This window comes from Schistocerca piceifrons, chromosome 1 (assembly GCF_021461385.2).
Source record: "Schistocerca piceifrons isolate TAMUIC-IGC-003096 chromosome 1, iqSchPice1.1, whole genome shotgun sequence".
Taxonomy (NCBI): Eukaryota; Metazoa; Arthropoda; class Insecta; order Orthoptera; family Acrididae; genus Schistocerca; species Schistocerca piceifrons.
In genome coordinates, this window is record NC_060138.1 from 980,791,094 (window position 1) to 980,818,134 (window position 27,041).

Here is a 27,041-nt window from a genome sequence, read left to right on the forward strand (position 1 = left end):
ATTTCCTGACAAACGGATATAAAATACAATCTGAAAAGACAAGAGTCTTGGCTCACGCGTCATCATTTTGTCAAGGGAGGCATCCGAAATTAGAAAAAAACTGCAACTTCTTAAATAGAGTCCAGCGTACAACCTTAGTAGGGCATGGGGTCGAGCTCTCTATATCGAGCGAATGCAGAGACGAATACCTGACGTAGCTGGGGAGGCGGGAGCGACACTTTCAAACGTAGCGCCAACCCCTCGCGCTCCCTGACGTCACTCCGTCCCGCAGCGGACTGGAGCTGCTGAGAGCTGCGCCGCAACCCTCCTTCCGCGCATGCGTCTCTTTGGCCTTCTCTGACTGGTTCCAGATGCTGCAGTCGTGACTATATAAGCGGAAAGCTGCGTTCGTCTCCTCAGTCAGCGGTTTTTACTCCTGACAATGGCGGAGATATCGAAAGCTCGTGTTTTTTATTCGATGTGAGGCAGCTTGTAAACTGAAAAGAGGCTACAAGAGATGCTGCCACGACGACTCCATGGACGCAAATTAATTGTTATCTAACGAGTTTATCGCACAAGCCATCAACTGCGGCAGGAGGGGTTACACGATATCCCATACCTTTGCAGCCCGCTGTTTCTGATACTGCATGCAGTCAATGTGCATTCATAAGATTACCACGGGTGGTGCTGCGTTAGGTTCTTACAGTATTTATGGAGCTGAAGTCCGCAACGTCGTGTCGTATGTTTGGTATTTATGCTTAGGACAGATTTGTTTTATTGTATAATGGATATTAAGTACTGCTAACTATAGATGTACAAAAAGGTGTGAAACACGTAGTGGGCAGTGCTTGAGAATGGTTCGCAAAAATAAAATAGCTTACAGCTTGGGCGAGCCTTTCAAGACGTACCTTTCAGTTTCAGTAATTGTGCTGTCTGCAGCTTTTCACGGTTTGGGCACAATGCTGTAAATGCCGAGGTCGCAGGATGTTTACGCTGCCTCACAAAAAAATGGAGCACGCATAAGGAAGAAGGAAATAGAATGATCCCTCACAGTTTGAATGAGTATGTAATGTTATTTCAGTGTTTGCAAAATCGAGTCAAACTTACAAAGAACTTGGCGATTTGAGCCCCACTTATTCACCCCGTCTGCTCTGGATCTATGCATCGTTTCAGTTGGTGATGGTATCAGAAAACCATTAAATCCTCTTCTGAGGTAAGTTGTCCCAAATTTGTGATAACTGGTCTTTGATATCCGGAATACTAGCACTGGGACGGAGTCGATGTCTGGGCTGGTTGATACCAGTTGCTTCAGATGAATCTGGGAATCTTACTGGCGGTGGGCGTATCTCAACATCACGCGGACAATTCATTGAGGCACGTTCCAGGAGTGGACGAGCGTTGTCTTGCTGAAAAATGGAACCACTAAACTGTCACGTAAGAAGTAACACATGAGGACGCAGGATGTCCTTGACGTATTGTTGCGCCATCAGACTGCCCTCAGTCACTACCAGCCGTGATCCGTAGTCATGCCCTATGGCTCCCTACACCACGAACAAGAGCACTGTGCTTATCCAAAACACTGAGGAATGGGACCTCTCCCAACCTCGTCGTCATACATCCCATCAACGGTCATCTGAGGTAGTGCAGAACCGCGATTCGTCGTTGAACACAATGCGACGCCGTTCAACATCAATCCACGTTTCCCGGTCACGGTATCACTCCAAAAGCAGCCGTTTGTTTTGTGATGTGAATGGCAGCGTACACATTAGAAGGTCATTTCCTAGTGTGGCTGCTATTAGTCTCGAGCCAATTGTGCAGCGTGGCACGTAACGTTGCAAGGAGTCCATTATTTGCTGTCGGTAGGCAGGTGCAGACTTTAAGAGTTCAGTATGTTTTCGGTGCATTCTTCCGTTGTGGTGGTCAGACATGGTCGATCAGAACGTTGATGACGAGTACGCAGTTCAACATCGAGCTACTGTTGTACCCGAATGCCTCAAAAAATTTGGATATTGCACGATTCGAGCAGCTGGCCAAATGGAGATACACAATGAGTCTCTGTCAGATGGTTAAAACGCTATTTTACACGAGTATGCAGCATACTGATGTCACTCACAGTGGTAACTCAGCATGTGATGCTGCCCCCTTATATAGCCTGTCAGATACGGTATCAACGTTAAGCACGAACCACGCCCACTGCGGTGGCTCTTCTAACTCTCACAGTAAATTGCAAGTCTAGTAAATTTACTTATCCACGGATGGTGTGTACGTCAAAGAAGTTACGTTGACATACGGCCATCTCGTAAGGAATTTTCAGGTTTTTCGTCAGGCAGTGTAAATCGGAAGCAGTCTATGTAAGGGGCTGAGACAGCATTTTGTTATCTAATAGCATATAAAATACCACTTGGTCGTATTGATAATCAGAGGTGTGCTTCGTGCCTGCAGTTGTGGAAATGCTTCACGAGGGAGCGTGTGACCGGCCCGTGGAGCGAGGCGAGGACCCGTGCGAGGCGGCGGACCGCCTGCCCGCGGTCATCGACCGGCCGCTCTTCTGCGCCTCCGACGGCCGCACCTACTACAACGCCAAGGCGTACTCCTGCGCCGTACACCTGCGGGGCACCTGGTTCCCCTGTGAGTTGACTCCTTCCAGCTTCTCAGTGTGACGAGACCTGCCCTCGGTACCTGTACTGCTCGGCTGATAAATGTCTGCCAGTGGTTGGTGTGCCAGCGGGGTTTACAGATTTTGTTCCTGATTTATTTTAACCACATACACTCCTGGAAATGGAAAAAAGAACACATTGACACCGGTGTGTCAGACCCACCATACTTGCTCCGGACACTGCGAGAGGGCTGTACAAGCAATGATCACACGCACGGCACAGCGGACACACCAGGAACCGCGGTGTTGGCCGTCGAATGGCGCTAGCTGCGCAGCATTTGTGCACCGCCGCCGTCAGTGTCAGCCAGTTTGCCGTGGCATACGGAGCTCCATCGCAGTCTTTAACACTGGTAGCATGCCGCGACAGCGTGGACGTGAACCGTATGTGCAGTTGACGGACTTTGAGCGAGGGCGTATAGTGGGCATGCGGGAGGCCGGGTGGACGTACCGCCGAATTGCTCAACACGTGGGGCGTGAGGTCTCCACAGTACATCGATGTTGTCGCCAGTGGTCGGCGGAAGGTGCACGTGCCCGTCGACCTGGGACCGGACCGCAGCGACGCACGGATGCACGCCAAGACCGTAGGATCCTACGCAGTGCCGTAGGGGACCGCACCGCCACTTCCCAGCAAATTAGGGACACTGTTGCTCCTGGGGTATCGGCGAGGACCATTCGCAACCGTCTCCATGAAGCTGGGCTACGGTCCCGCACACCGTTAGGCCGTCTTCCGCTCACGCCCCAACATCGTGCAGCCCGCCTCCAGTGGTGTCGCGACAGGCGTGAATGGAGGGACGAATGGAGACGTGTCGTCTTCAGCGATGAGAGTCGCTTCTGCCTTGGTGCCAATGATGGTCGTATGCGTGTTTGGCGCCGTGCAGGTGAGAGCCACAATCAGGACTGCATACGGCCGAGGCACACAGGGCCAACACCCGGCGTCATGGTGTGGGGAGCGATCTCCTACACTGGCCGTACACCACTGGTGATCGTCGAGGGGACACTGAATAGTGCACGGTACATCCAAACCGTCATCGAACCCATCGTTCTACCATTCCTAGACCGGCAAGGGAACTTGCTGTTCCAACAGGACAATGCACGTCCGCATGTATCCCGTGCCACCCAACGTGCTCTAGAAGGTGTAAGTCAACTACCCTGGCCAGCAAGATCTCCGGATCTGTCCCCCATTGAGCATGTTTGGGACTGGATGAGGCGTCGTCTCACGCGGTCTGCACGTCCAGCACGAACGCTGGTCCAACTGAGGCGCCAGGTGGAAATGGCATGGCAAGCCGTTCCACAGGACTACATCCAGCATCTCTACGATCGTCTCCATGGGAGAATAGCAGCCTGCATTGCTGCGAAAGGTGGATATACACTGTACTAGTGCCGACATTGTGCATGCTCTGTTGCCTGTGTCTATGTGCCTGTGGTTCTGTCAGTGTGATCATGTGATGTATCTGACCCCAGGAATGTGTCAATAAAGTTTCCCCTTCCTGGGACAATGAATTCACGGTGTTCTTATTTCAATTTCCAGGAGTGTATATACTGCCGCCACTTAGGAGTTCTGGTAGATTTTGTGTGGAATTATGTAACTACACCGCCAGTTAGAGCAGTAAGATCGGAAGGGTCCCTTCCATACAGACTGTGTTTTCTACACTGGACGTCAGCACACCCTGCACGCCATTCCACAGCCTATACATCAGCCTGGAATGTGAACAGCTGTACGGAAAATGGCTTCTTGGAGTGTTAAACCACACTGCGGGGTTACGTAAATAAGAGAAGTTTTGTATGTGAACTGAGGTGAGCTGCACAATGTAAATAATACGTTTTGTCTACAGTGGTTTCAGTCTCTGTTAAGACGAAATGTACATAATTGTGTACAAAGCATATTTTCAGAAAGAGAGCATATATTTGTATAACTGATGCTTATAAAATCATTTTAAAAAACCTATGAGCATATGCGCATTAACAAAATTTCAATCTGCAGAAAAAAATCGAGTCTGAAAGGGTTAACATGTACATGCTGGAGTGTGTCTGTTTCTGCTATCGGACCTCCATTTTCTTGACCAAAACACCAGTAACATTTAACATCTATAGGACATATAGAGAGAGACAAAGAGAGAGAGGAAGAGAAAACAATATCGGCAACATTTAATATATCGTGTGTGGCGACATAATTTTCAAGAGGGAACCACTAGTCTCCAATGCATAGTTTAAGCGGTGGGACGTCGAAATTTGAGATTGTGGCATCATACATTCCTTCGTCTGTAATTAGTATCACACTGAAGCGCCAAAGAAACTGGTGTAGACATCGTATTCAAATACAGAGACATGTAAACCGCGCGGGATAGAGGCGCGGTCTGAGGGGCTTTGCCACTGTTCGCGCGGCTCCCCCCGTCGGAGGTTTGAGTCCTCCCTCGGGTTTGGGTATGTGTGTTGTCCTTCGTGTAAGTTAGTTTAAGTTAGATTCAGTAGTGCGTAAGCCTAGGGACCGATGACCACAGCAGTTTGGTCCCATAGGAACTTACCACCACAAAAAAGATATTCAAACAGGAAGAACACGTCGCTGCGGTCGGAAACGCCTATATAAGACAACAATCGATATGGTCACGAGTCTATATAAGACAACAATCGATATGGTCACGAGTCCAGAAGAGACGTGCACGCAGTGTCAGGCTGTTAGGAAAGGCACGTCTGCTGCCATGGCCCATTAACGCGAAATTTCGCACACTATCCTAACGGATGGATTCGTCGTACGTCCCATATTGATTTCTGCTGTTATTTCACGCAGTGTTGCTTATCTATTAGCAATGACAACTCTATAGGACGCCTCTGCTCTCGATCGGTTAGTGAATTGTCCATGCATTGTCCATGGTGAGATGTAATGCCTGTCATTTCGTATTCTTGGCGTACTCTTGACACTGTGGATCTCGGAATATTGAATTCCCTACTATTTCCGAAACTAAATGTCTCAGGTGTCTAGCTTCAACTATGATTCCGCGTTGAAAGTCCGTTAGTTGCCGTCGTGCGGCTATAATCACGTCATATGGATCACATGAGTACAAATGACAGCCTCTATTGCTGTCGCTGTCCTCCATTGGCGAGTTTTCTTTGCTCGGCATGTTGAGCAGTTCAGCATAATCACATTTCAAACCTTTTCACTTGGATCACTTGAGCATAAATGACAGCTTCGCCAACGCACTGCCCTTTTATACGTTGCGTACCCGATGCCACCGGCATCTTGTTGTGGTTTTTTTTTTTTTTAAAGATATTTATATTTTGATCAAATTATTATTCTCTTGTGAAGAATCAGAAATCTGTTGTGAGTTTTGCACCACTTCTTGGCTGGAAGAACAAAGACTTTTCGAAAAACTTAAGTACTGTAAGTGATAGTTTATATTTCACCTGAAATCGTTTGCGGAAGGCGTAGGGTTCTCAAGATCAAGAACAGAGTTCGCATTGACACTTAATTTATTTGTGTCGTTATCATGTTCGATCATGACCGGATTTGAGACATAGCAACTACGGACAGAGAAACCTAAGGGACCAGACAGAGCTGGAAATTTTCTTTGCTATACTACACCACACATAAAAAGAAGTTGGATTTAAATCACAAACAAGGTAAATAGCAGTGCGCCTTCCGCCTTAACTACGACGTTTGCCGACACGCAGTCGGTCCCTGGTAGCTGTATGAAAACTTTAAAAACACCGTTATTTCTGTTGCTATTAATTGGAGATTGATAGCACAGAAATACTCTAAGTAATAAACAGGCACTATTGCATTTGAGAGCACAATAACTTATAATTACCTTAGTATTGCTAACAACAGGCTCCGTAAAATTTCAATTTTCTATCTTTCTGGCTGTTTCCTTAAGTAGAGTCGTTTAACATATTCGATATTTCATCTTAGATGCACACATAAATTCTTACATAGCACTGAACTATAGTAATATTTTATAATTACTAATCAGTGATTGCGGACCACGCCATATACGCGTCCGCCGTCTTTAAAGAATATCACGACTCTGGTAAAAGAAGAGGATTACAATTCTTCAGCTGTCGAAAAATAAGAAACACAAAATATCTCTATCGATACAATTTATGAACAATTCGTATTCCGCGCCGTGGAGCGTAAAGTATTCTTTGAAATATCAGGTGGTCGCTGCTCAGCGACGATCTAAGAAATTTTTACACAAATTTTATGGCTTTTATGAGCCTGCATGGTTAGATTATCGAATATAAGTTTATTTAAGCTATCGAAACAGATTCTAATATTACAATCTGAATGTATGCATATTGCTACCCAATGACTTTTATCACCTCAGTGTCGTCTACATTCCAAGTAATTCCTGACTGGTTTGTAATTTATCCAGAAGTGGCTCTAAGTTTACATCCCAGAATTCGGGACTGCAAAGAGAGCCTTTAGGGCATCCTTTTGAACACAGTTGGTAACTGTTAATGTGAGGCTGGACAGCGTCACGTATCCGTCTGTTCGTTAATCTAATGAACAATGTATAATTACAATCGGCGCTTGGCAATATTCTCAACTTCGACACATAAATGTTATCTGTGATCGGTAACACTCTGTCGATTGTGTCACCTGTGACGCGTGTGCATTTTTCTCCACAATATAGCACTGAATCAAGTGGTTGTGGATGGTGTATAAACAGTTACCTTTTGAAATCGGAACTTCAGTCGCCGACTAATGCTGAGCATGGCGGTGAGATCCATAACCGGAATAACGCGAGAGGAATTGCTAATGTGCCGGATGCACGCCTGAAAATGATAATAACATTTCTCCGAGAGGAAAACTTCAAGAATGACAAGGCTGCCTTTATTATGCACGAGAATGTGCAGAACAGTCGGCGATCGAGTTTTCAGAATTTGCCATCTGTTTCATCATATGCCCCTTTATGATCTGAAATTAGTTAGTGCAGCACGAATTGTTGGACTTTTTATTTTCCACAAAACCACAACTTCTGGTAGCTGATTCAATGCCTGTTTATTTGTTTACCTTTTTCCTTATTATTTTATCTATTGCTGCACATCTGACGCCACAGTCTTGTGGTTCTAAACCGGGTCGATACATTCTATGCATTTTAGTTTGCCATTAAATATATAACATTGTCAACTAAAGCTATATTAACAGAAAAAGCAGAAAAGCAAAGATGCAAGAAGAGTGGAACGAAATTAAAAGTAAGACTCACAATCACGTACCCTCTTCTCCTGAACTGTTACAATGGTAATCAGGAATCTTGGAACTGCTCACGATTACTGACTATGCAATTTGTTACATCAAAGTTCACCCCTATATTTGACTACTGGCTAATGATACTGCGTGGCTTGGCAGCGCTCGATCTTTCGCACTACTATTAGTGTTAGTGTGACTATGTGTTTTTACACAATTTAAAGAACTCTGCACTCTAAATAAAAATGTTTCATCATTAATTTGGGTTCCTATGACTAATTCCTTTGACGCAATTTTAAAAATATTGCGCTATAAATAAACATGTTACATCATTAATCAGCCTCCTCATTAGCATCCTATCGCATGTCATCAGCATCTCTTTCTCAAATTACAAAGTTCAATGAGCTTTCCTTCTAAATGTTTAATTGCAGAACTCGTTCTCGAGGTTGTTCTGGTGCAGTTCTTCTTCTTGTACGCATACGTTCCAAACCTTGTTGATCGACCCATTTGGCAATCAGGAATATTAGCCCATACTTCGACATCAATATCTTAATATTCCGTAATGTAGAACTCATACTGTAGTGCTGTTCATATTCTATACACACCAAAAAAAGTTTTGCATCACCTGTACGGCGCGGCACGTTACTGTTCACCGCCCTGCCAATGTCTAGCAATGTTCATTTGTCTAGCTAAAAGCTGTAGTAGAAAACACTAGACCACTACTGCTATTGCAGGTCGCAACATACATAGAATCGTCCGGTAAACGGGATGTGGCTAATACTGAAATAAAAGTTTTAACTTGGCAATGTAAATTTTCAGGCGTATTTTTACGATAAAGATCACAGTCAATACTGCCAAGTCCGTACTAAGTGTCTACACAATGTAAAGTTCCCAATCACACCACAATCACACACGTAGCCAGTTTATGATATTTACACCCGTTACCGAAGTTAATAGAGTTCACTAGACCGTTTAGTTATGAAAATGCTCGCTCAAATGTTGTGCACTCTGCTCTACACATAATACCTGTTCCAGTCTTAGATCGCACAACACGCCACACGGTTTCAACTAACAGTCAAAAGCAATAATTTTGACATTCCGTCCGAAATTCCACACAACATCCACTATACCGTTCATTTAAATACACTTTGCACTTTCAAAATGGCTCTGAGCACTATGGGACTTAACAGCTGTGGTCATCAGTCCCCTAGAACTTAGAACTACTTAAACCTAACTAACCTAAGGACATCACGCACATCCATGCCCGAGGCATACACTTTGTACTACTTCGCGAACTCGTAATTAGCATTTTCCCGCGATTTTACAGTACTTTCGTCGGAGCTGCTTTCAGTGACTTGTTACTAGTTCAAACCCTCAGCCCCGACTTACTTAGATCACACCAAAGGCTTTGTTCCCAGCATTGATTGGCGTGAGCCTGCATTTTTCTGATTGGCTGATATCACAAACAGCAAATCAGGTTGCAGTATTATCCCGCGCTAACCTGCGCTTTACTTCAATGACCAATCATCGTAAAACATTTCTTTCTATGGCAATCGCTAAATAAATTTAGAAAAGTACCAAATATAAAATTACTCCTTCTGAAATTACCGATTAATTTGCGTTCTACTCACGATTTATTAGTACCATAACCTGACTGCACATTTAATTATAGTAAATCCTCTGTATAGTTTAACTGGTACTTCGTGAATAAACAAAACAATTTTCATTTACTTCTGTTCTTCTTCACTCATACAACACTCACACTGCTAATTACTACAATTATAATTATGCAAATACATTAAATATTAATCAAACATAACTTTACAACACTGTTTTGACTACGACTGCTAGCACTGTCCGTCAACTGCTGACCTCTGCCGCCTACTAGTACGACTACGTGCAGCTCTGTAACTCAGGTCCATGTCAGCTGGTGACATCTGTCGATGACTCATGCCTATAGCGATATCGTCCTAACAAGTGACAGGAGCGATGCAAAGGCCTTACCCGGTTCCCAGAACTCCTGAAGATGGCCGTTGACTGTGGATATTGTATCACAGACACAGTCCCTTTGACTTTTCAGAGAGGTCACTAAACCCGCCAAAAGATGTAAACAACCATGCATGAGCAGCGCCTATTAGACGAAGGGGATCCGACAGCCGATCAGTTCCAGTCATTCCACCAGGTAGGGGGTACACGGCTGGTGTTGTCTGTAGTTCAATCATGACTAGACGGTCAATACCGCGGATCGATCGCGTCAGCATTGATCCTTTGTGACAGGAAGGGCTCTCAACAAGGGAAGTGTCCAGGCATCTCAGATAGAACCAAAGTGATGTTGTTCGGACATGGAGGAGATACAGAGGAACTGCCGATGACATGCCTCGGTCAGGCCGGCCAAGGGCTGCTACTGCATTGGATGGCCGCTAGCTATGGATTATGGCTCGGATGAACCCTGATAGCAACGTCACCATGTAGAATACTGCCTTTCGTGCAGCCACAGGTCGTCGTGTTACGACTCAAACTGTGCGCAATAGTCTGAATGATGCACAACTTCACTTCCGACGTCCTCAGCGAAGTCCATCTTTGCGTCCACGACACCATGCAGCGCGGTACAGATGGGCCCGACAGCATGCCGAATGGACCGCTCAGGACTGACATCACGTTCTCTTCGCCGATGATTGTTGCATATGCCTTCAACCAGACAATTGTCGGAGATGTGTTTGGAGGCAACCCGGCCAGTCCGATCGACTTAGACACACTGTCCAGCGAGTGCAGCAAGGTGGAGGTTCCCTGAAGTTTTGCATTATGTGGGGCGACGTACGCTGCTGGTGGCCATGGAAGGCGCCCTAACGGCTTTACGATACCTCCGGCCGATGGTACAACCATATCGGCAGCATATTGACGAGGCATTCGTCTTCATGGAAGACAATTCGCGCCCCCTTAATGCACATCTTGTGAATGACTTGTGGATAGTATGCCACGACGCATACAGGCATGCATCAATGCAAGAGGACGTGCTACTGGGTATTAGAGGTACCGGTGTGTGCAGTAATCTGCACCACCACCTCTGAAGGTCTCACTGCATGATGGTACAACAGGAAATGTGCGGTTTCCATGAGCAATTAAAAGTCGGAAATGATGTTTATGTAGATGTCTATTCCAATTTTCTGTACAGGTTCCGAAACTCTCGGAACCGAAGTGATGCAAAAAAAGCGTCTATGACAGTATTAACAGGTGGGCTTGATGAAAGGATAGTTCGTGCAATGACAGAATTACGAGCTGTTTTTGATGACAGGATAGTTCCTGACACTTTTAGTTCGGCTGAAACTTTTGCGCCACCTGTGACAGTCCGAGGAACGGCGCGGTGTATGTAGCGCTTGAAGCCTGGCTTGCAGTATTGGCCCCCGCGGAAAGCCACACACACCAGTTTGCGTCTTACGTCGAGTATTTTGATAGTTTATAATTTCTTTGCGAGAGTTTCTCTTGCGGTGAATCAAAAACGAATAGTATGTAACTTGAGTCTTGGTCGTTGCAGACAGCATCACCAAGGTGGGCATCCCGTGCGACTCCTCGGACCACCCGTGCGAGCGGCTGCGGCTGGTGCCGGAGGCTCTGCAGGCGGCGCCCGTCTGCGGCAGCGACGGACTCACCTACGGCAACCCTCTGGCGCTCATGTGCGCCATGACCACCGCCACCGACGGTGCGTACATCTCTCTGCACTCGAACTAAGGCCACACTGCTGGTCTGAGAATAAGAGTCTGCTCACTTGGGGGGAGCTGTCAGTAAGCGTTGGTACTAGCTCAAATTTATCTGATTTTCTCGTCGAGGTCATTAAGCGAGGTGTAACACGTTTCTCGAGTCTTCCTCTACCGTGATCCCTCGAAATTGTAACACATAGCCTCTCCCTGATGCACATTGCTTCTCTTGCAACGTCTGGCGCTGACGTCTGATATGCATCAGTGTCACACTCTCGCGCTTGCTAAATCATCCTTTGCTAAAACCCACCCGCTATTCGTTGAAGTAAGATACAAGATGAAAGGATATCAATGACAAGAATATGGAGTAAGAGTAAATCGAAGAGAAGTAGCAGAAATGAGAACAATGAGAAACTTATATCAGATTTGGTGAGCACGAAATAGATGGAGAAAGGGAATTCTGTTACCTAGGCAGCAAAATAGCCCATCTCGGACGGAGCAAGAAGTACATAAAAAAGAGATGAGCATCGGCAAAAATGACATTCCTGGCCAAGAGAAATGTATTAGTATCAAACATAGGCCTTAATTTGAGGAAATTTCTGAGAACGCACGTTTGGAGCACACCATTGTATGGTGGTGAAACACAAACTGTGGGAAAATCGAAACAGAAGACAATCGAAGCATTTGAGATGTGGTGAAACAGAAGAATGTTGAAAATTAAGTGGACTGATAAGGTAATTGATGAGAAGGTTCTCCGGAGAATCGACGAGGAAAGGTATATATGGAAGAAGCAGACAAGGAGAAGGAACAGGATGATAGGAGATCTGTCAAGACATCAGGGAATAACTGAGACACAGAGATTGGAATACATCCTGAAAATAACTGTGAAGCAGGTTGTTGCAAGTGCTTCTCTGAGACGAAGAGAGTTTCGTGCCAGGCCTTATGAAACCAGTAAGATTGAAGACTTAAAAAAAAAATCTATATCTTCCATTGATCCAACATTATATGTCCCCGGCTGGTGAGAAATAGTGAAGAATCAGAACCCATGCGAAACTTTCGCACTTTTTCAGTTTTAAACAATGACAGTATTTGTAATAAGAGTAATTGTAGGGATAAGGGTCCATGTGGGAATGAAGAGAAAACATCTTTAAAAACGAACGGAACGACGGGAAATAATAATCACGAATTTATGATACATCCTTGTGTATACATTTTTAGGTATCCAAAAATGTGTTTTGTATTCAGAATGTTTGTCCTGGCTTGTACTACGGGCAGAGATCAGAGACTGTCATTAGGGCCAGATAACTTATAACTTTAACTCGACGAACATTTTCAAGTACAGTAAGTAATTTAGGTCGTAGTAGCAATAGGTAAGTTACAATTCAAGACGACAATGACAAACATGTTTGTCGTTCCAGAAAGTATATTTGTTTAGAAAAGTCAGCTTCTGCGACCGGCAGAGATAACGGACTATGTATACAAATTATCCAGTCAGTAAGTACTTTACAACCAACAAAATGATGTTTGTAATAATCTAATATGAAAAAGGAGACTCTTATTCCTGATTAATAAATAAGCACCGTAAATTATAGGTATAAATGTGGGCATCCATTACAACCATTTTGACTATAATACTTAAGTTTCTTGTATATTAAATTTTTCACAGATAGTAAATTTTGCGCGAAATCGGTAGGCAATATCAGAAGCCGGTTAAAAAATCTTTCTAACGAAATGTAGAAAGACCACCAAAGCGTGGGGGATTGACGCAGAGGCTGGCAGCTGCCCCAAACGATTGCTCATAAATCAGCAGAAATACCGATTACCGATTCACTGTAAGTCTGGCTATCAATCACTGGAAACACCTCACAACCATTAAATAATTGGTAGACTGAACTTGAATAAAACCACAAAAAGCTGTCCATCGATGATTTATTCACGCAACCAGTTTCACTATGTTGAAGTGGCGTCTTAGGTGATGCTACATGGAAAGGAAATCATTCGTGCAATCTGCACTCATATATTTAAAAAATTAATTAATGACAGCCAATGAAAGTAAACCTAAATAAAAAGTACTTAGATTAGATTAGATTAATACTAGTTCCATGGATCATGAATACGATATTTCGTAATGATGTGGAACGAGTCAAATTTTCCAATACATGACGTAATTAAGTTAATTTAACAACATACTTAAGTTAATATAGCAACTTTTTATTTTTTGTGTTTTTTAAATTTTTATTTAATTTTTTTATAATTTTTTTCTTAATTTATATCTAAAAATTCCTCTATGGAGTAGAAGGAGTTGTCATTCAGAAATTCTTTTAATTTCTTCTTAAATACTTGTTGGTTATCTGCCAGACTTTTGATACTATTTGGTAAGTGACCAAAGCCTTTAGTGGCAGTATAATTCACCCCTTTCTGTCCCAAAGTTAGATTTAATCTCGAATAGTGAAGATCATCCATTCTCCTAGTATTGTAGTTATGCACACTGCTATTACTTTTGAATTGGGTTTGGTTGTTAATAACAAATTTCATATGAGAGTATATATACTGAGAAGCTGTGAATATCCCTAGATCCTTAAATAAATGTCTGCAGGATGATCTTGGGTGGACTCCAGCTATTATTCTGATTACACGCTTTTGTGCAATAAATACTTTATTCCTCAGAGATGAATTACCCCAAAATATGATACCATATGAAAGCAATGAGTGAAAATAGGCGTAGTAAGCTAATTTACTAAGATGTTTATCACCAAAACTTGCAGTGACCCTTATTGCGTAAGTAGCTGAACTCAAACGTTTCAGCAGATAATCAATGTGTTTCTTCCAATTTAATCTCTCATCAATGGACACACCTAAAAATTTGGAATATTCTACCTTAGCTATATGCTTCTGATTAAGGTCTATATTTATTAATGGCATCATACCATTTACTGTACGGAACTGTGTGTACTGTGTCTTATCAAAATTCAGTGAGAGTCCGTTTACAAGGAACCACTTAGTAATTTTCTGAAAGACAGTATTGACAATTTCATCAGTTAATTCTTGTTTGTCAGGTGTGATTACTATACTTGTATCATCAGCAAAGAGAACTAACTTTGCCTCTTCATGAATGTAGAATGGCAAGTCACTAATATATATTAAGAACAACAAAGGACCCAAGACTGACCCTCGTGGAACCCCATTTTTGATAGTTCCCCAGTTTGAGGAATGTGCTGATCTTTGCATGTTACGAGAACTACTTATTTCAACTTTCTGCACTCTTCCAGTTAGGTACGAATTAAACCATTTGTTCACTGTCCCACTCATGCCACAATACTTGAGCTTGTCTAGCAGAATTTCATGATTTACACAATCAAAAGCCTTTGAGAGATTACAAAAAATCCCAATGGGTGGTGTTCGGTTATTCAGATCATTCAAAATTTGATTGGTGAAGGCATATATGGCATTTGCTGTTGAAAAACCTTTCTGGAAACCAAACTGACATTTTGTTAGTACTTAATTTTTACAGATATGTGAAGCTACTCTTGAATACATTACTTTCTCAAAAATTTTGGATAAAGCTGTTGGAAGGGAGATTGGACGGTAATTGTTGACATCAGATCTATCCCCCTTTCTGTGCGAAGGTATAACAATAGCATATCAGGGAAAATGCCCTGTTCCAGAGAGCTATTACACAGTGGCTGAGAATCTTACTTATCTGTTGAGAACAAGCTTTTAGTATTTTGCTGGAAATGCCATCAATTCCATGTGAGTTTTTGCTTTTAACCAAGTTTATTATTTTCCTAATTTCAGAGGGAGAAGTGGGTGAGATTTCAATTGTATCAAATTGCATAGGTATGGCCTCTTCCAATAACAGCCTAGCATCTTCTAATGAACACCTGGATCCTACTATATCCACAACATTTAGAAAATGATTATTAAAAATATTTTCAACTTCTGACTTTTTGTTTGTAAAGTTTTCATTCAATTTGATGGTAATACTGTCTTCCTGTGCTCTTGGTTGACCTGTTTCTCTTTTAATAATATTCCAAATTGTTTTAATTTTATTATCAGAGTTGCTGATTTCAGACATGATACACATACTTCTAGATTTTTTAATAACTTTTCTTAATATAACACAGTAGTTTTTATAATGTTTGATAGTTTCTGGCTCACTACTCTTTCTTGCTGTCAGATACATTTCCCTTTTCCGGTTACAAGATATTTTTATACCCTTAGTAAGCCATGGTTTGTTACAAGGTTTCTTATGAGTATATTTAACTATTTTCTTGGGGAAGCAGTTTTCAAATGCATTTACAAAAATGTCATGAAATAAATTATATTTTAAATTGGCATCAGGTTCACGGTACACCTCATCCCAGTCTAACTGCTGTAGGCTTTCCCTGAAATTTGCAATTGTTAAATTGTTGACTGAACGTACTACTTTGGAGGACTGTTTAGTATTGCTGAATGGAGCTATGTCATATATTGTAACTAGCTGTGCACCATGATCAGAAAGACCATTCTCAACAGGCTGAGCATTTATCTGGTTAAACTTATCTTGGTCTATAAAGAAGTTATCTATTAGTGAGCTGCTATCCTTTACCACCCGAGTAGGAAAATCAATAATGGGTGTCAAATTGAAAGAACCGAGTAATACTTCAAGGTCATTTTTCCTATTACCCTCTTTCAGAGAATCTACATTGAAGTCCCCACAAATAATAATTTGCTTCCCCCTGTCTGACAGATAGTACAACAAGGAGTCCAAATTTTTCAGAAATAGATGAAAATTTCCTAATGGGGACCTATATACAGTTACAATTATAAATGTGCCTTTATTTAATTTAAGCTCACAGGCACATGCTTCTATATGTTTCTCTACACAAAACTTTTTTGTTTCTATACTTTTTGCACATTGATAACTTTTGACATATATGGCAACTCCACCTTTCTCCATATTTTCTCTCATTACATGTGCAGAGAGCTTATATCCACTTACATTTACCTTATCCATATCAGTAACAATGTGATGCTCAGACAGGCATAGTATATCTATTTCATCCTCAACTTCTAAATCTTCTAAACAAACCAGAAGCTCATCTATTTTATTCTTTAAACTCCCAATATTTTGATGAAATATACTTACATTATTTTTAATTATACTTTTATGAGAACCTTTCCTTATTCTAACATTTGCAGTACTCTTCTGTCTGAGTTTCTCATTGTGCTTAGGCCTAGTTCCTATACCAGTGGCCACATGGTGTTCAGAGAGGCAGATTAAGTCAACTGGGTTGGGTAACTTTAATTCATCAATGCAATTACTGAGGACTGAGATACAACTTGGTGGAGATAAAATTTCTGGTGATTGGTGAAAATTTATAATTGACAGCTGTGATTGGTGATCCAATGTGCTAGAATTGTGCTGTTTAATTTGTTTCCTAAACTGAAGATTTGTTTCAATCCTGACCTCTCGTAGAACTTGACATCTTTCTGTCTTACCTATCCTAAAAAAGGTGCTGCTCCAACACCTGTAACCACTGGTATTTTACCATTCATGGCAGTGCCTCCCCTCCTTAAATATACTGCTATTGCCGCAGCCAGTTTCCCCTTCCCTTTCCTGTTGAGATATAGGCTGTGCCTGGTATAGTCCCACCTACTGAGAGAATCAACAGGAACCACACCAATACGAGCCCCCGCACCCGACCCAAACAGTCGTTCCAACTCCAAATTAACTCTCCCAACAGAAGAGTTCAAATGAGGCCGGTAATGGCGTCTCAGGACAGATACAAATTCAACATTGGTGTGTTTCGATGCCGATGCAATCTTACACTAGTGTCGCATAGATTAGCACACGGAGACACTCCCAACGTTCGTAGTCGCAGAATCCAACCCTATGAAAAGGGGGAGCCGTCAAAAAACAACAACAGACAGGGCATTGGAGCGAAACGTGCAGGGGTTGAGGTACTACGATGAAAAGATCAGTGGTTAATGTAGTAAATTGTGATTAAATTCTAATACAAGAAGCATAAAATAAGACACCATCAATAGAGCGTCTGACTCAGAAACGTAACCCTCCAACCACCCCTGTTACTACAAGGATAACAACCCCCAGATAGAGAAAGTTATGCAAGATAAAAAGTCAGGAAGCGAGAAATTAAGTAAACTATGGGCCTACATGTGCAAATTTAATGCAGCTGTAGGACTAAAAATATTAAAACTCTTGTAAGGTTAAAAACCTTATTTAAGACACTTACCAGTAACCAACTAGTCAGAACCAAAAATGAACATATCAGATAACAGGAGACCCATTTATAATGACAAGCCAGGAAACCAGAAGAACAGATTAATAAACCGCGTTACGTAACTTCAGTGTCCAAATACACCATACGAAATTTACATATCCTGTAGTCGGTTATCTCGAAGATAAAGCCCTGGAGTCGGTCAGCTGTACACTAAACTGGCGGGCTTTAATAGGAGGAAAGACAACAACACGTGATAGGCGCGGCGGGATTTTGAACTCCAAAGGTTGGCGAGCGCCTTAACAATATAACATTGAATCTACAGACCAAAGAACATAGTAAAAAACTTCACGTGACTATCATAACGATAGCTCATTGTATTATAGAGAATGCTACATATGAATAATGAGCGAATAAGGTACCAAAAGTGAGTATAAAATGCATATTCGTGCCACCAGATGCACAATTGTATGTTTATTCTCTACCGCTTTTAGTTGTAACAAACATCTAATAACTGAAACCGACAGAGAATAAACACACAATGGTACAGCTTATGGCACAAATATGCTTCTCTCAGAGTACTGAATAGCTGTGGACACCTAAGAAAGGTTTGATGAATACTGAAGATCATTGGATCCAAGGAGTTAAATTATAGTGTTCAAACAATCAAAATTAATTAGAATACCGCAGTGTGTTAGCTCTATCTGCTTATTTAAAGTATGCAAGGGTAGTGTGTTCTTATGCGAACTATCTCAACCTCTTCAAGGAAAAATCTTCAAGAAATCGGAAGCCGAGATTGTAAATGTATGTCGCCTCTCGCGGACGGCTGTAGCTGCCTATTTTATAAAGTTGTATGCGTTAAATAATTGTCCAATAACTTGCGATTTAAAGTTTCAACAGACACACGTAACAAGTTGTAGAATAGCTATATGCCATACTGCAGTTCATTCAACGATTGCTAAGGAAATATAATTTATCAACGCAGGATGATGCTTACACTTCAATCGTTCTGCCGTTTCTTGAGTTCTGACAGTTTGTTTAGAACTCTTACCTGGACGGAGTGACACAAGGAAAACGGAAGACTGAAAAAAGAACTGAGCGGAGATACTCATCCGAACCCTCTAACGGAAGAAATAAGGTCGGAATGGTATTGTTATTATTATTATTATTTTTATTATTAATATTATTATTAAAATTACGACTCTGTGAGAAATACATGAGTTCCCAATATATTTCTAAACGATAATGACGAGAACCTCAGAGAAAATCGAGCTCTCACGGAACACAACAGAAAGCCGCTGTTCTTTACTATTGGAATGGGATAGGAAGAGAGTGAGCGGTTACTAGGACCAAAGTATCCCTTGCCACACATTATATGGAGACTTGCAGAGCATAGATGCAGAGGTAGATTGACTGCACTGTAAACTGTGCAGACAACTGTTGACGTTAATTTCCAATATCATTTTATATTGATCTTGACAGCAGCGTAAAGTGAAATGTGTAGCCAAGGAACAATATTTATTACATGTTTGCTATGTAATGAACAGTTTAGATAAGGTATGCAGAGAGAAAACAGTGTAGTTTAAAATAATAGAAATTAGAATTCAGCCCGTGTAGTCTTTACGTTTGTGGGATCTCTTCATATTTATTTACGGCTGTCGCAGGCTATCGCTCGCGTTTCTCTTTAGATATGGGCATTGCCTGCTTGGATTGCGTGCAACAGTATGCAAAGTAGTTTACTTGACGACTGACTGTAGTAACAGCAGTTGCTTATTTACGTATTATGTCTGTGGGGAAAGAGACGATTACGAGAAGAAAGCAGTTAGTGACTCGGGAATCTTTCCTGCAATAGTACTCAGATTCACACGATGCCCACAAGATTGTCAGGCATGCAGCGGACAATGCAGTTAAGAATATCTCCAGTCTCAAGAAACTAGGTCATTTTGAATATGACTCCGCTGATGTAGTGTAGTCTCACTTGCACACTAGAGTTTCTTGAAGACATGTTTCAGGAGATTTGTATCCTTTATCAAAGTTCCTACAGAAAGCAAAAATCTATCGTTACTGACAACTGTGCAAGCTCTACAAAAAATCTTCTTACTTAATCAAGTTGGTAGACTCCTTACAAATAGTAAGGAAGTCAATACTTCAGCAAAGGAATTTTACAAAGTGATTGCCTTTTTTTCAGCTCAAAGTGATATACCCAAGTCTCGAAGCCCATAACAATCCGTGACCCAATAATCTCCCCATTGGCCTCAAATTGCTCCAATTTTCGTTGAATCGTATAGTTTGTTGTGAGCATGCGTGGAACCCATCTTGAGCACAACTTTAAAATCCAAATCCAAGAATCTCCCGATCATTAAACACATACTTCCAATGTTCACTGATAGCTGTAGTGCCAAGAGTTGTGATGCGCAGGTCTGCACGAATGATGGCATCCGCACGATTCACCATGTTGGGAGCAGTGGCTGTGACAAGACATCCCGAACATGGACATTGGTGGAGCGCAGTTTTGGCACCTCCTGGCGCTTTAACTTTCTTTATCCATCATCCAGTAGTAAAAGGCAGAATGGATAATTAACATTTAAAGTCCGATTCCTATATAATCTCTTTCAAATAATGACAAAATTGAGTATTAAACCATTGCTTGACAAACCTCAGTCTTTTCGCAGTGTTCTGGCTTGCGTGAAGTTTTTCAGTTCCTTAAAAACCACAGCGAAAGAGGTTAAGATTAGGATATCTATTTTGATTTTACTCTGAATATTAGTGATTATATTGTTGGGACGTCCAGTACAGTTCCTTCCAATTCTTGGTACAGCTAGTCTTGCAGTACCTTTTTTCCCAATTGATAAAAAAAGTTCTTGGTTTCGGTTTTGTCATATGAATTAATTTTTGAATGAAAGGTTATTGGAGGTTACGAGCGATTTGAGTCTTGATTCATTTTAATACATCCTTTATAGCTTCACTACACCAAATACAACGTGTGCGATATGTGCGCACATCAACAACGTAACATATGCGACTCCCAACTCACAGTTACTTGAAAATACCAAAAGAAAAGTAAACAAAGATATACCTAAATGCACAAAGACGCAATTTGACAATGAGATAACATCATCGTTGAGTGTTATACGTTTACATCTTAGTATTTTGATTTCATTATTTTTACATTTAAAATTAATGCTGTAAGTATTAGAGAGAATAGAACATAGTAAAAATAGTAATACCAAAAATAATAATAACAATAATAATAATCACTGTTACTGATGTTTTCAAGATTACAATATTTGTTAGATAATTCTTTAGTATTATGATATTACTCCCAAAATACATTCGTACATAAATACGAGGGTAATCCCAAAAGTAAGGTCTCCTATTTTTTATAAGTGCATAGACCTGTTTATTTCTACAATGGTTTACATCAATTTACAGATTGAATATTTAACTATTTTTCGACATAATCACCATTTCTGTCGATGCATTTTTGTAGACGCTGTGGCAGTTTTTGTATGCCCATGTCATACCAGCTCCCCGCCATGCTGTTCAGAAAATTATGAACCTCTTCTTTCGCCTCGTCGTCGGAGCTGAATCGCTAGGACCACAATTAACGCTGACAAGTACTGTGAGACTCTGAAAAAACTCAAAAAGGCAATTCAGGAACGGAGGAATCTTGAGCAAGGATGAACACATTCTCTATGACAACGCTCGCCCACATCGCTCGGCAAATCGTTGCTCTCCTGCAACAGTTTCAGTGGAACATAATCACACACACACTCTATAGTCCTGACTTGGCGCCCAGTGACTATCACCTGTTCTCCAGGTTAAAAGAACATTTGGCCAGAAAGCGATTCAGCTCCGACGACGAGCTGAAAGAAGAGGTTCTACATCTACATCTACATACATACTCCGCAATCCACCATACGGTACGTGGCGGAGGGTACCTCGTACCACAACTAGCATCTTCTCTCCCTGTTCCACTCCCAAACAGAACGAGGGAAAAATGGCTGCCTATATGCCTCTGTACGAGCCCTAATGTCTCTTATCTTATCTTTGTGGTCTTTCCGCGCAATATAAGTTGGCGGCAGTAAAATTGTACTGTAGTCAGCCTCAAATGCTGCTTCTCTAAATTTCCTCACTAGCGATTCACGAAAAGAACGCCTCCTTTCCTCCAGAGACTCCCGAGTACCTGAAGCATTTCCGTAACACTCACGTGATGATCAAACCTACCAGTAACAAATCTAGCAGCCCGCCTCTGAATTGCTTCTATGTCCTCCCTCAATCCGACATGATAGGGATGTCAATCGCTCGAGCAGTACAGTAGGTCGTATTAGTGTTTTATAAGCGGTCTCCTTTACAGATGAACCACATCTTCCCAAAATTCTACCAATGAATCGAAGACGACTATCCGCCTTCCCCACAGCTGCCGTTACATGCTTGTCCCACTTCATATCTCTCTGCAGTGTTACGCCCAAATATTTAATCGACCTGACTGTGTCAAGCGCTACACTACTAATATAGTATTCAAACATTACTGGGTTCTTTTTACTCTTCATCTGCATTAACTTACATTTATCTATATTTAGAGTTGGCTGCCATTCTTTACAGCAATCACAAATCCTGTCCAAGTCATCTTGTATCCTCCTACAGTCACTCAACGACGACACCTTCCCGTACACGACAGCATCATCAGCAAACAGCCGCACATTGCTATCCACCCTATCCAAAAGATCATTTATGTAGATAGAAAACAATAGCGGACCTACCACACTTCCATGGGGCACTCCAGATAATACCCTCACCTCCAATGAACACTCACCATCGAGGACAACGTACTGGGTTCTATTACTTAAGAAGTCTTCGAGCCACTCACATACTTGGGAACGAATCCGATGTGCTCGTACCTTAGTTAGGAGTCTGCAGTGGGGCACCGAGTCAAACGCTTTCCGGAAGTCAAGGAATATGGCATCCGTCTGATACCCTTCATGCATGGTTCGCAAGATATCATGTGAAAAAAGTGCGAGTTGCGTTTCGCAGGAGCGATGCTTTCTAAAGCCGCGCTGACGCATGGACAGCAACTTCTCTGTTTCAAGGAAATTCATTATATTCGAACTGAGGATATTTTCGAGAATCCTGCAACAAACCGATGTTAAGGATATTGGTCTGTAATTTTGAGGATCCGTCCTTTTACCCTTCTTATATACAGGCGTCACCTGCGCTTTTTTCCAACGTTGGGCAAGAGATTCGCGAAGTAAGGAGCCAATGCAGTAGAGTGCTCTCTGTAAAACCGAAATGGAATCCCATCAGGACCAGGCGATTTATTTATTTTCAACCCATTCAGCTGCTTCACAACCCCAGGTATGTCTATCACTATGTCCTTTTCTTTCTGAACAGCATGGCGGCGAGCTGGTATGACATGGGCATACAAAAACTGCCACAGCGTCTACAAAAATGTATCGACAGAAATGGTGATTATGTCGAAAAATAGCTAAATGTTCAAGCTGTAAAATGATGTAAACCATTGTAGAAATAAACAGGTCTGTGTACTTATAAAAAATAGGAGACCTTACTTTCGGGGCTACCCTCGTAATTACATTCGTGCATAAATAATTATATTTTAACATCTCTTTCTACATAAATGAAAATCAGTAACTGAAGTTGTGTGAAAAATGTTAATGGCTTGGGTGCTAGATTATTGCATGTATTGTTTTGTGTACTAGTAAATAAAAGTTTGCCTTTGATCAATTGCATTATACCGCCACCGACCAGATCATTGGAGACGGAGATCTACATCTACATCTACATCCATACTCCGCAAGCCACCTGACGGTGTGTGGCGGAGGGTACCTTGAGTACCTCTATCGGTTCTCCCTTCTATTCCAGTCTCGTATTGTTCGAGGAAAGAAGGATTGTCGGTATGCCTCCGTGTGGGCTCTAATCTCTCTGATTTTACCCTCATGGTCTCTTCGCGAGATATACGTAGGAGGGAGCAATATACTGCTTGACTCCTCGGTGAAGGTATGTTCTCGAAACTTCAACAAAAGCCCTTACCGAGCTACTGAGCGTCTCTCCTGTAGAGTCTTCCACTGGAGTTTATCTATCATCTCCGTAACGCTTTCGCGATTACTAAATGATCCTGTAACGAAGCGCGCTGCTCTCCGTTGGATCTTCTCTATCTCTTCTATCAAGCCTATCTGGTACGGATCCCACACTGCTGAACAGTATTCAAGCAGTGGGTGGACAAGCGTACTGTAACCTACTTCCTTTGTTTTCGGATTGCATTTCCTTAGGATTCTTCCAATGAATCTCAGTCTGGCATCTGCTTCACCGACGATAAACTTTATATGATCATTCTATTTTAAATCACTCCTAATGCGTACTACCAGATAATTTATGGAATTAACTGCTTCCAGTTGCTGACCTGCTATATTGTAGCTAAATGATAAGGGATCTTTCTTTCTATGTATTCGAAGCACATCACACTTGTCTACATTGAGATTCAATTGCCATTCCCTGCACCATGCGTCAATTCGCTGCAGATCCTCCTGCATTTAAGTACAATTTTCCATTATTACAACCTCTCGATATACCAGAGCATCATCCGCAAAAAAGCCTCAGTGAACTTCCGATGTCATCCACAAGGTCATTTATGTATATTGTGAATAGCAATGGTCCTACGACTCTCCCCTGCGTCACACCTGAAATCACTCTTACTTCGGAAGACTTCTCTCCAATGAGAATGACTCGCTGCGTTCTGTTATCTAGGAACTCGTCAATCCAATCACACAATTGGTCTGATAGTCCATATGCTCTTACTTTGATGGAGCAGGATGTAAAAGTAAATCAAATATCCAGACAGGTCCATTTCAGGGAAACCATTGCGCTATTTATTTTCAGGGAGTTAATGAGGATTTTAAAAGCTTTTATCCTCCAGAATCGAAACCAGTGTTTCACCACTACGCCACTTTTTTCGGTCCAAAACAGTTGGTAGTGAGTAATGAAGTGAAATTGAAAGAGGTCGGAGATTTATGGCCAGATGTGTGATAAAAAAGCATCATTGTGTGGTACAGCATTTGTCGTGCAGCTCGCTCCCTTATTCACGGATCATTGTCTCTTCGACTAACATACTGTGGTCGCTGCTCGCAGACCTGACTGCTGTGCACAAAGGAGTCTGCCTGCCGTCGGATGATGAGGACGCCGGAGAGGAAGAGCCAGGAGAGGGCGAAGACACAGAGGAGGGCAGCACCGGCAGCGGCAATGATGGCGGCGGCGACGAGCAGGAGGGGTCCGGCGCGCAGACACCGCCGGCCCCAGCGGCTGGCGACCCGGCGGACGTGGCCGCCGCCAGCTAGCAGCCGCCACTGGAGCCAGTCGGCTATGCTGCGGTCAGCTACAAGGAGCGCCATGGGCGCGCTCTAATATTTCACATAAGGCACAGCCGAGTGAGACGTCCGCGATTAAACGATATCCCAGCGACTTGGTTATCTGCCAAACAAGACTTAACACTGTCCTGCCTGCAGTGTCCATACAACCCAGTGCATTTCTTTAGTGGTTACAAGACTCGTCCGTTGGGATCACGTGACACTCTTTGTTGCAGCAGGAGATGACAGCAAGGACTGGATATCGCGGACGCTCATTGGTCTCGCCACGCGTGGTAGCCGTGCGGTCAGGGGCGCATTGCCACAGTTCGCGCGGCTCCCTTCTTCGGAGGTTCAAGTCCTCCCTCGAGCATAGGTGTGTGTTATCCTTAGCGTAAGTTACTTTAAGTTAGATTAAATAGTGTGTAAGCCTAGGGGCCGATGGCCTCAGCAGTTTGGTCCCGTAGGAGCTTACCACAAATTTCCTAATTTCATTAGCCTTGGCAAGTATAAATAAATGATGGTGTGCTGTAAATGCACAGGCTGATCCGCAACTGAAAAATCTAATACTTTGAAGCTTAGTTATCGCTTCTTCTCGTTTCTTAAGAATTTGATAATAGTGTGGAGATATTTAGAGAAAAAAAATTGTATGAAATAAGTTAGGGAGTACAATGGACACTCTAGGAGACAATGTACGCAAAATGAATCTGCAATGAGAAAAGTTGTATTTGTAAAGTAATTAGTTACATTACTTCTAGTTGCCTAGATTATCATTCTAGAGTATTGCTGTTGATGTGTTTAAAGAGGAGTTATTTATAGAGATTTCAGTTGATAGAGACTCTGAAACTAATATTAGCACAAGTAATGTGTTAGATATAACTGAAGATTTCCTAATGACAAGAGAAGAACCAACAACTGAATATTTTTCTGAGGTATTGGTCATTTGCTATCCGAACACAAGTATATGCTTCCCAGCTGATTTAAATGATGTTCCACTAGCGCAGACGAATAGTGTAGTGTAGAAAAGTGAAAGCTAGTTTTACAAACTGGAGAATCAATTATGTCAGCGTATTAAAACCTACCAAAGAATGGAACATTGTTTTGTCAGGACTTGATGAAAAAATGACAACCACGCAGTATTGTTAAATAAAGATTTATTACTGATACCTGAGTATCCGGCATTGCCCTGTTGTGTATTTATTTCAATTCTATTAGTCCATCTCCTCCTTCCCTCTCTCTCTATGCTATGCTACCCCTCCGTCTCTCCGCCCATCACCTCCTCTCCCCTCTCCGTCCATCCCCTCTTGCATCCTTTCCATGTCCACCTCCTCCTCTCTCCATCTCCTCCTCTTTCTTTTCTCTGTGCATCTCCTCCTCCTCTCTCTCCGTCAATCTCCTCCTACCCTCATATATCATAACTGTGTCTTACAATGATATAATTTCATCGGTTCATTCAACAGCGTGTATGCATACCGTCTGCTAAATGTGTTGGAACAGCACCGAAGGACAAAAAAAATGTAAACGTCATGACGTCATAACTGCTGCGATAGTTTTACTGTGTGAACAACGAAAATGTGGTAAGCGATAAAATTTTTTCATTTCATCACTTTGTGGGGGTTGTTAGCGAGAGAAAGCTTTTTAAAGATTTGAAATTATCTGTAAAGTTTGCTGCAAATCACTAACTGCGCTCCTTATCAAATATTGATTGAATAAAATCTTGTTATTCGCCCGCCGTGGCATGTACTTCTTTTTCACCCTTATCCCTATGATATGAATTTAGTTATTACTCCCACAGCGACTCTTTCTAGAAATTAATTGTTATGCGTGTCAAGTTGGGTTGAAATCGATCCAGCGATTTTGGAGGTGAAATGGAAAAATATACGTACATTTTCATAATGTGATCGAATGCCTTTTTTTCGTTATCCTATTTTGATGAAGTATAGCCTGTACGGTGCC

At 42.1% G+C, this 27,041-nt stretch overlaps 1 protein-coding gene across 1 annotated transcript in view; it reads left to right on the forward strand.

Annotated features, from left to right (window-relative positions):
• Nucleotides 1–25,079, forward strand: part of LOC124776944 (serine protease inhibitor dipetalogastin-like) — a 382,087-nt gene extending 357,008 nt beyond the window's left edge. Inside the window, exons 7-9 of the mRNA XM_047252169.1 lie at nt 2,422–2,607; nt 11,350–11,514; nt 24,874–25,079. Coding sequence (XP_047108125.1) covers nt 2,422–2,607; nt 11,350–11,514; nt 24,874–25,079 — 557 coding nt within the window. The remainder of the gene's footprint in view (nt 1–2,421; nt 2,608–11,349; nt 11,515–24,873) is intronic.
• The last annotated feature ends 1,962 nt before the right edge of the window (nt 25,080–27,041 follow it).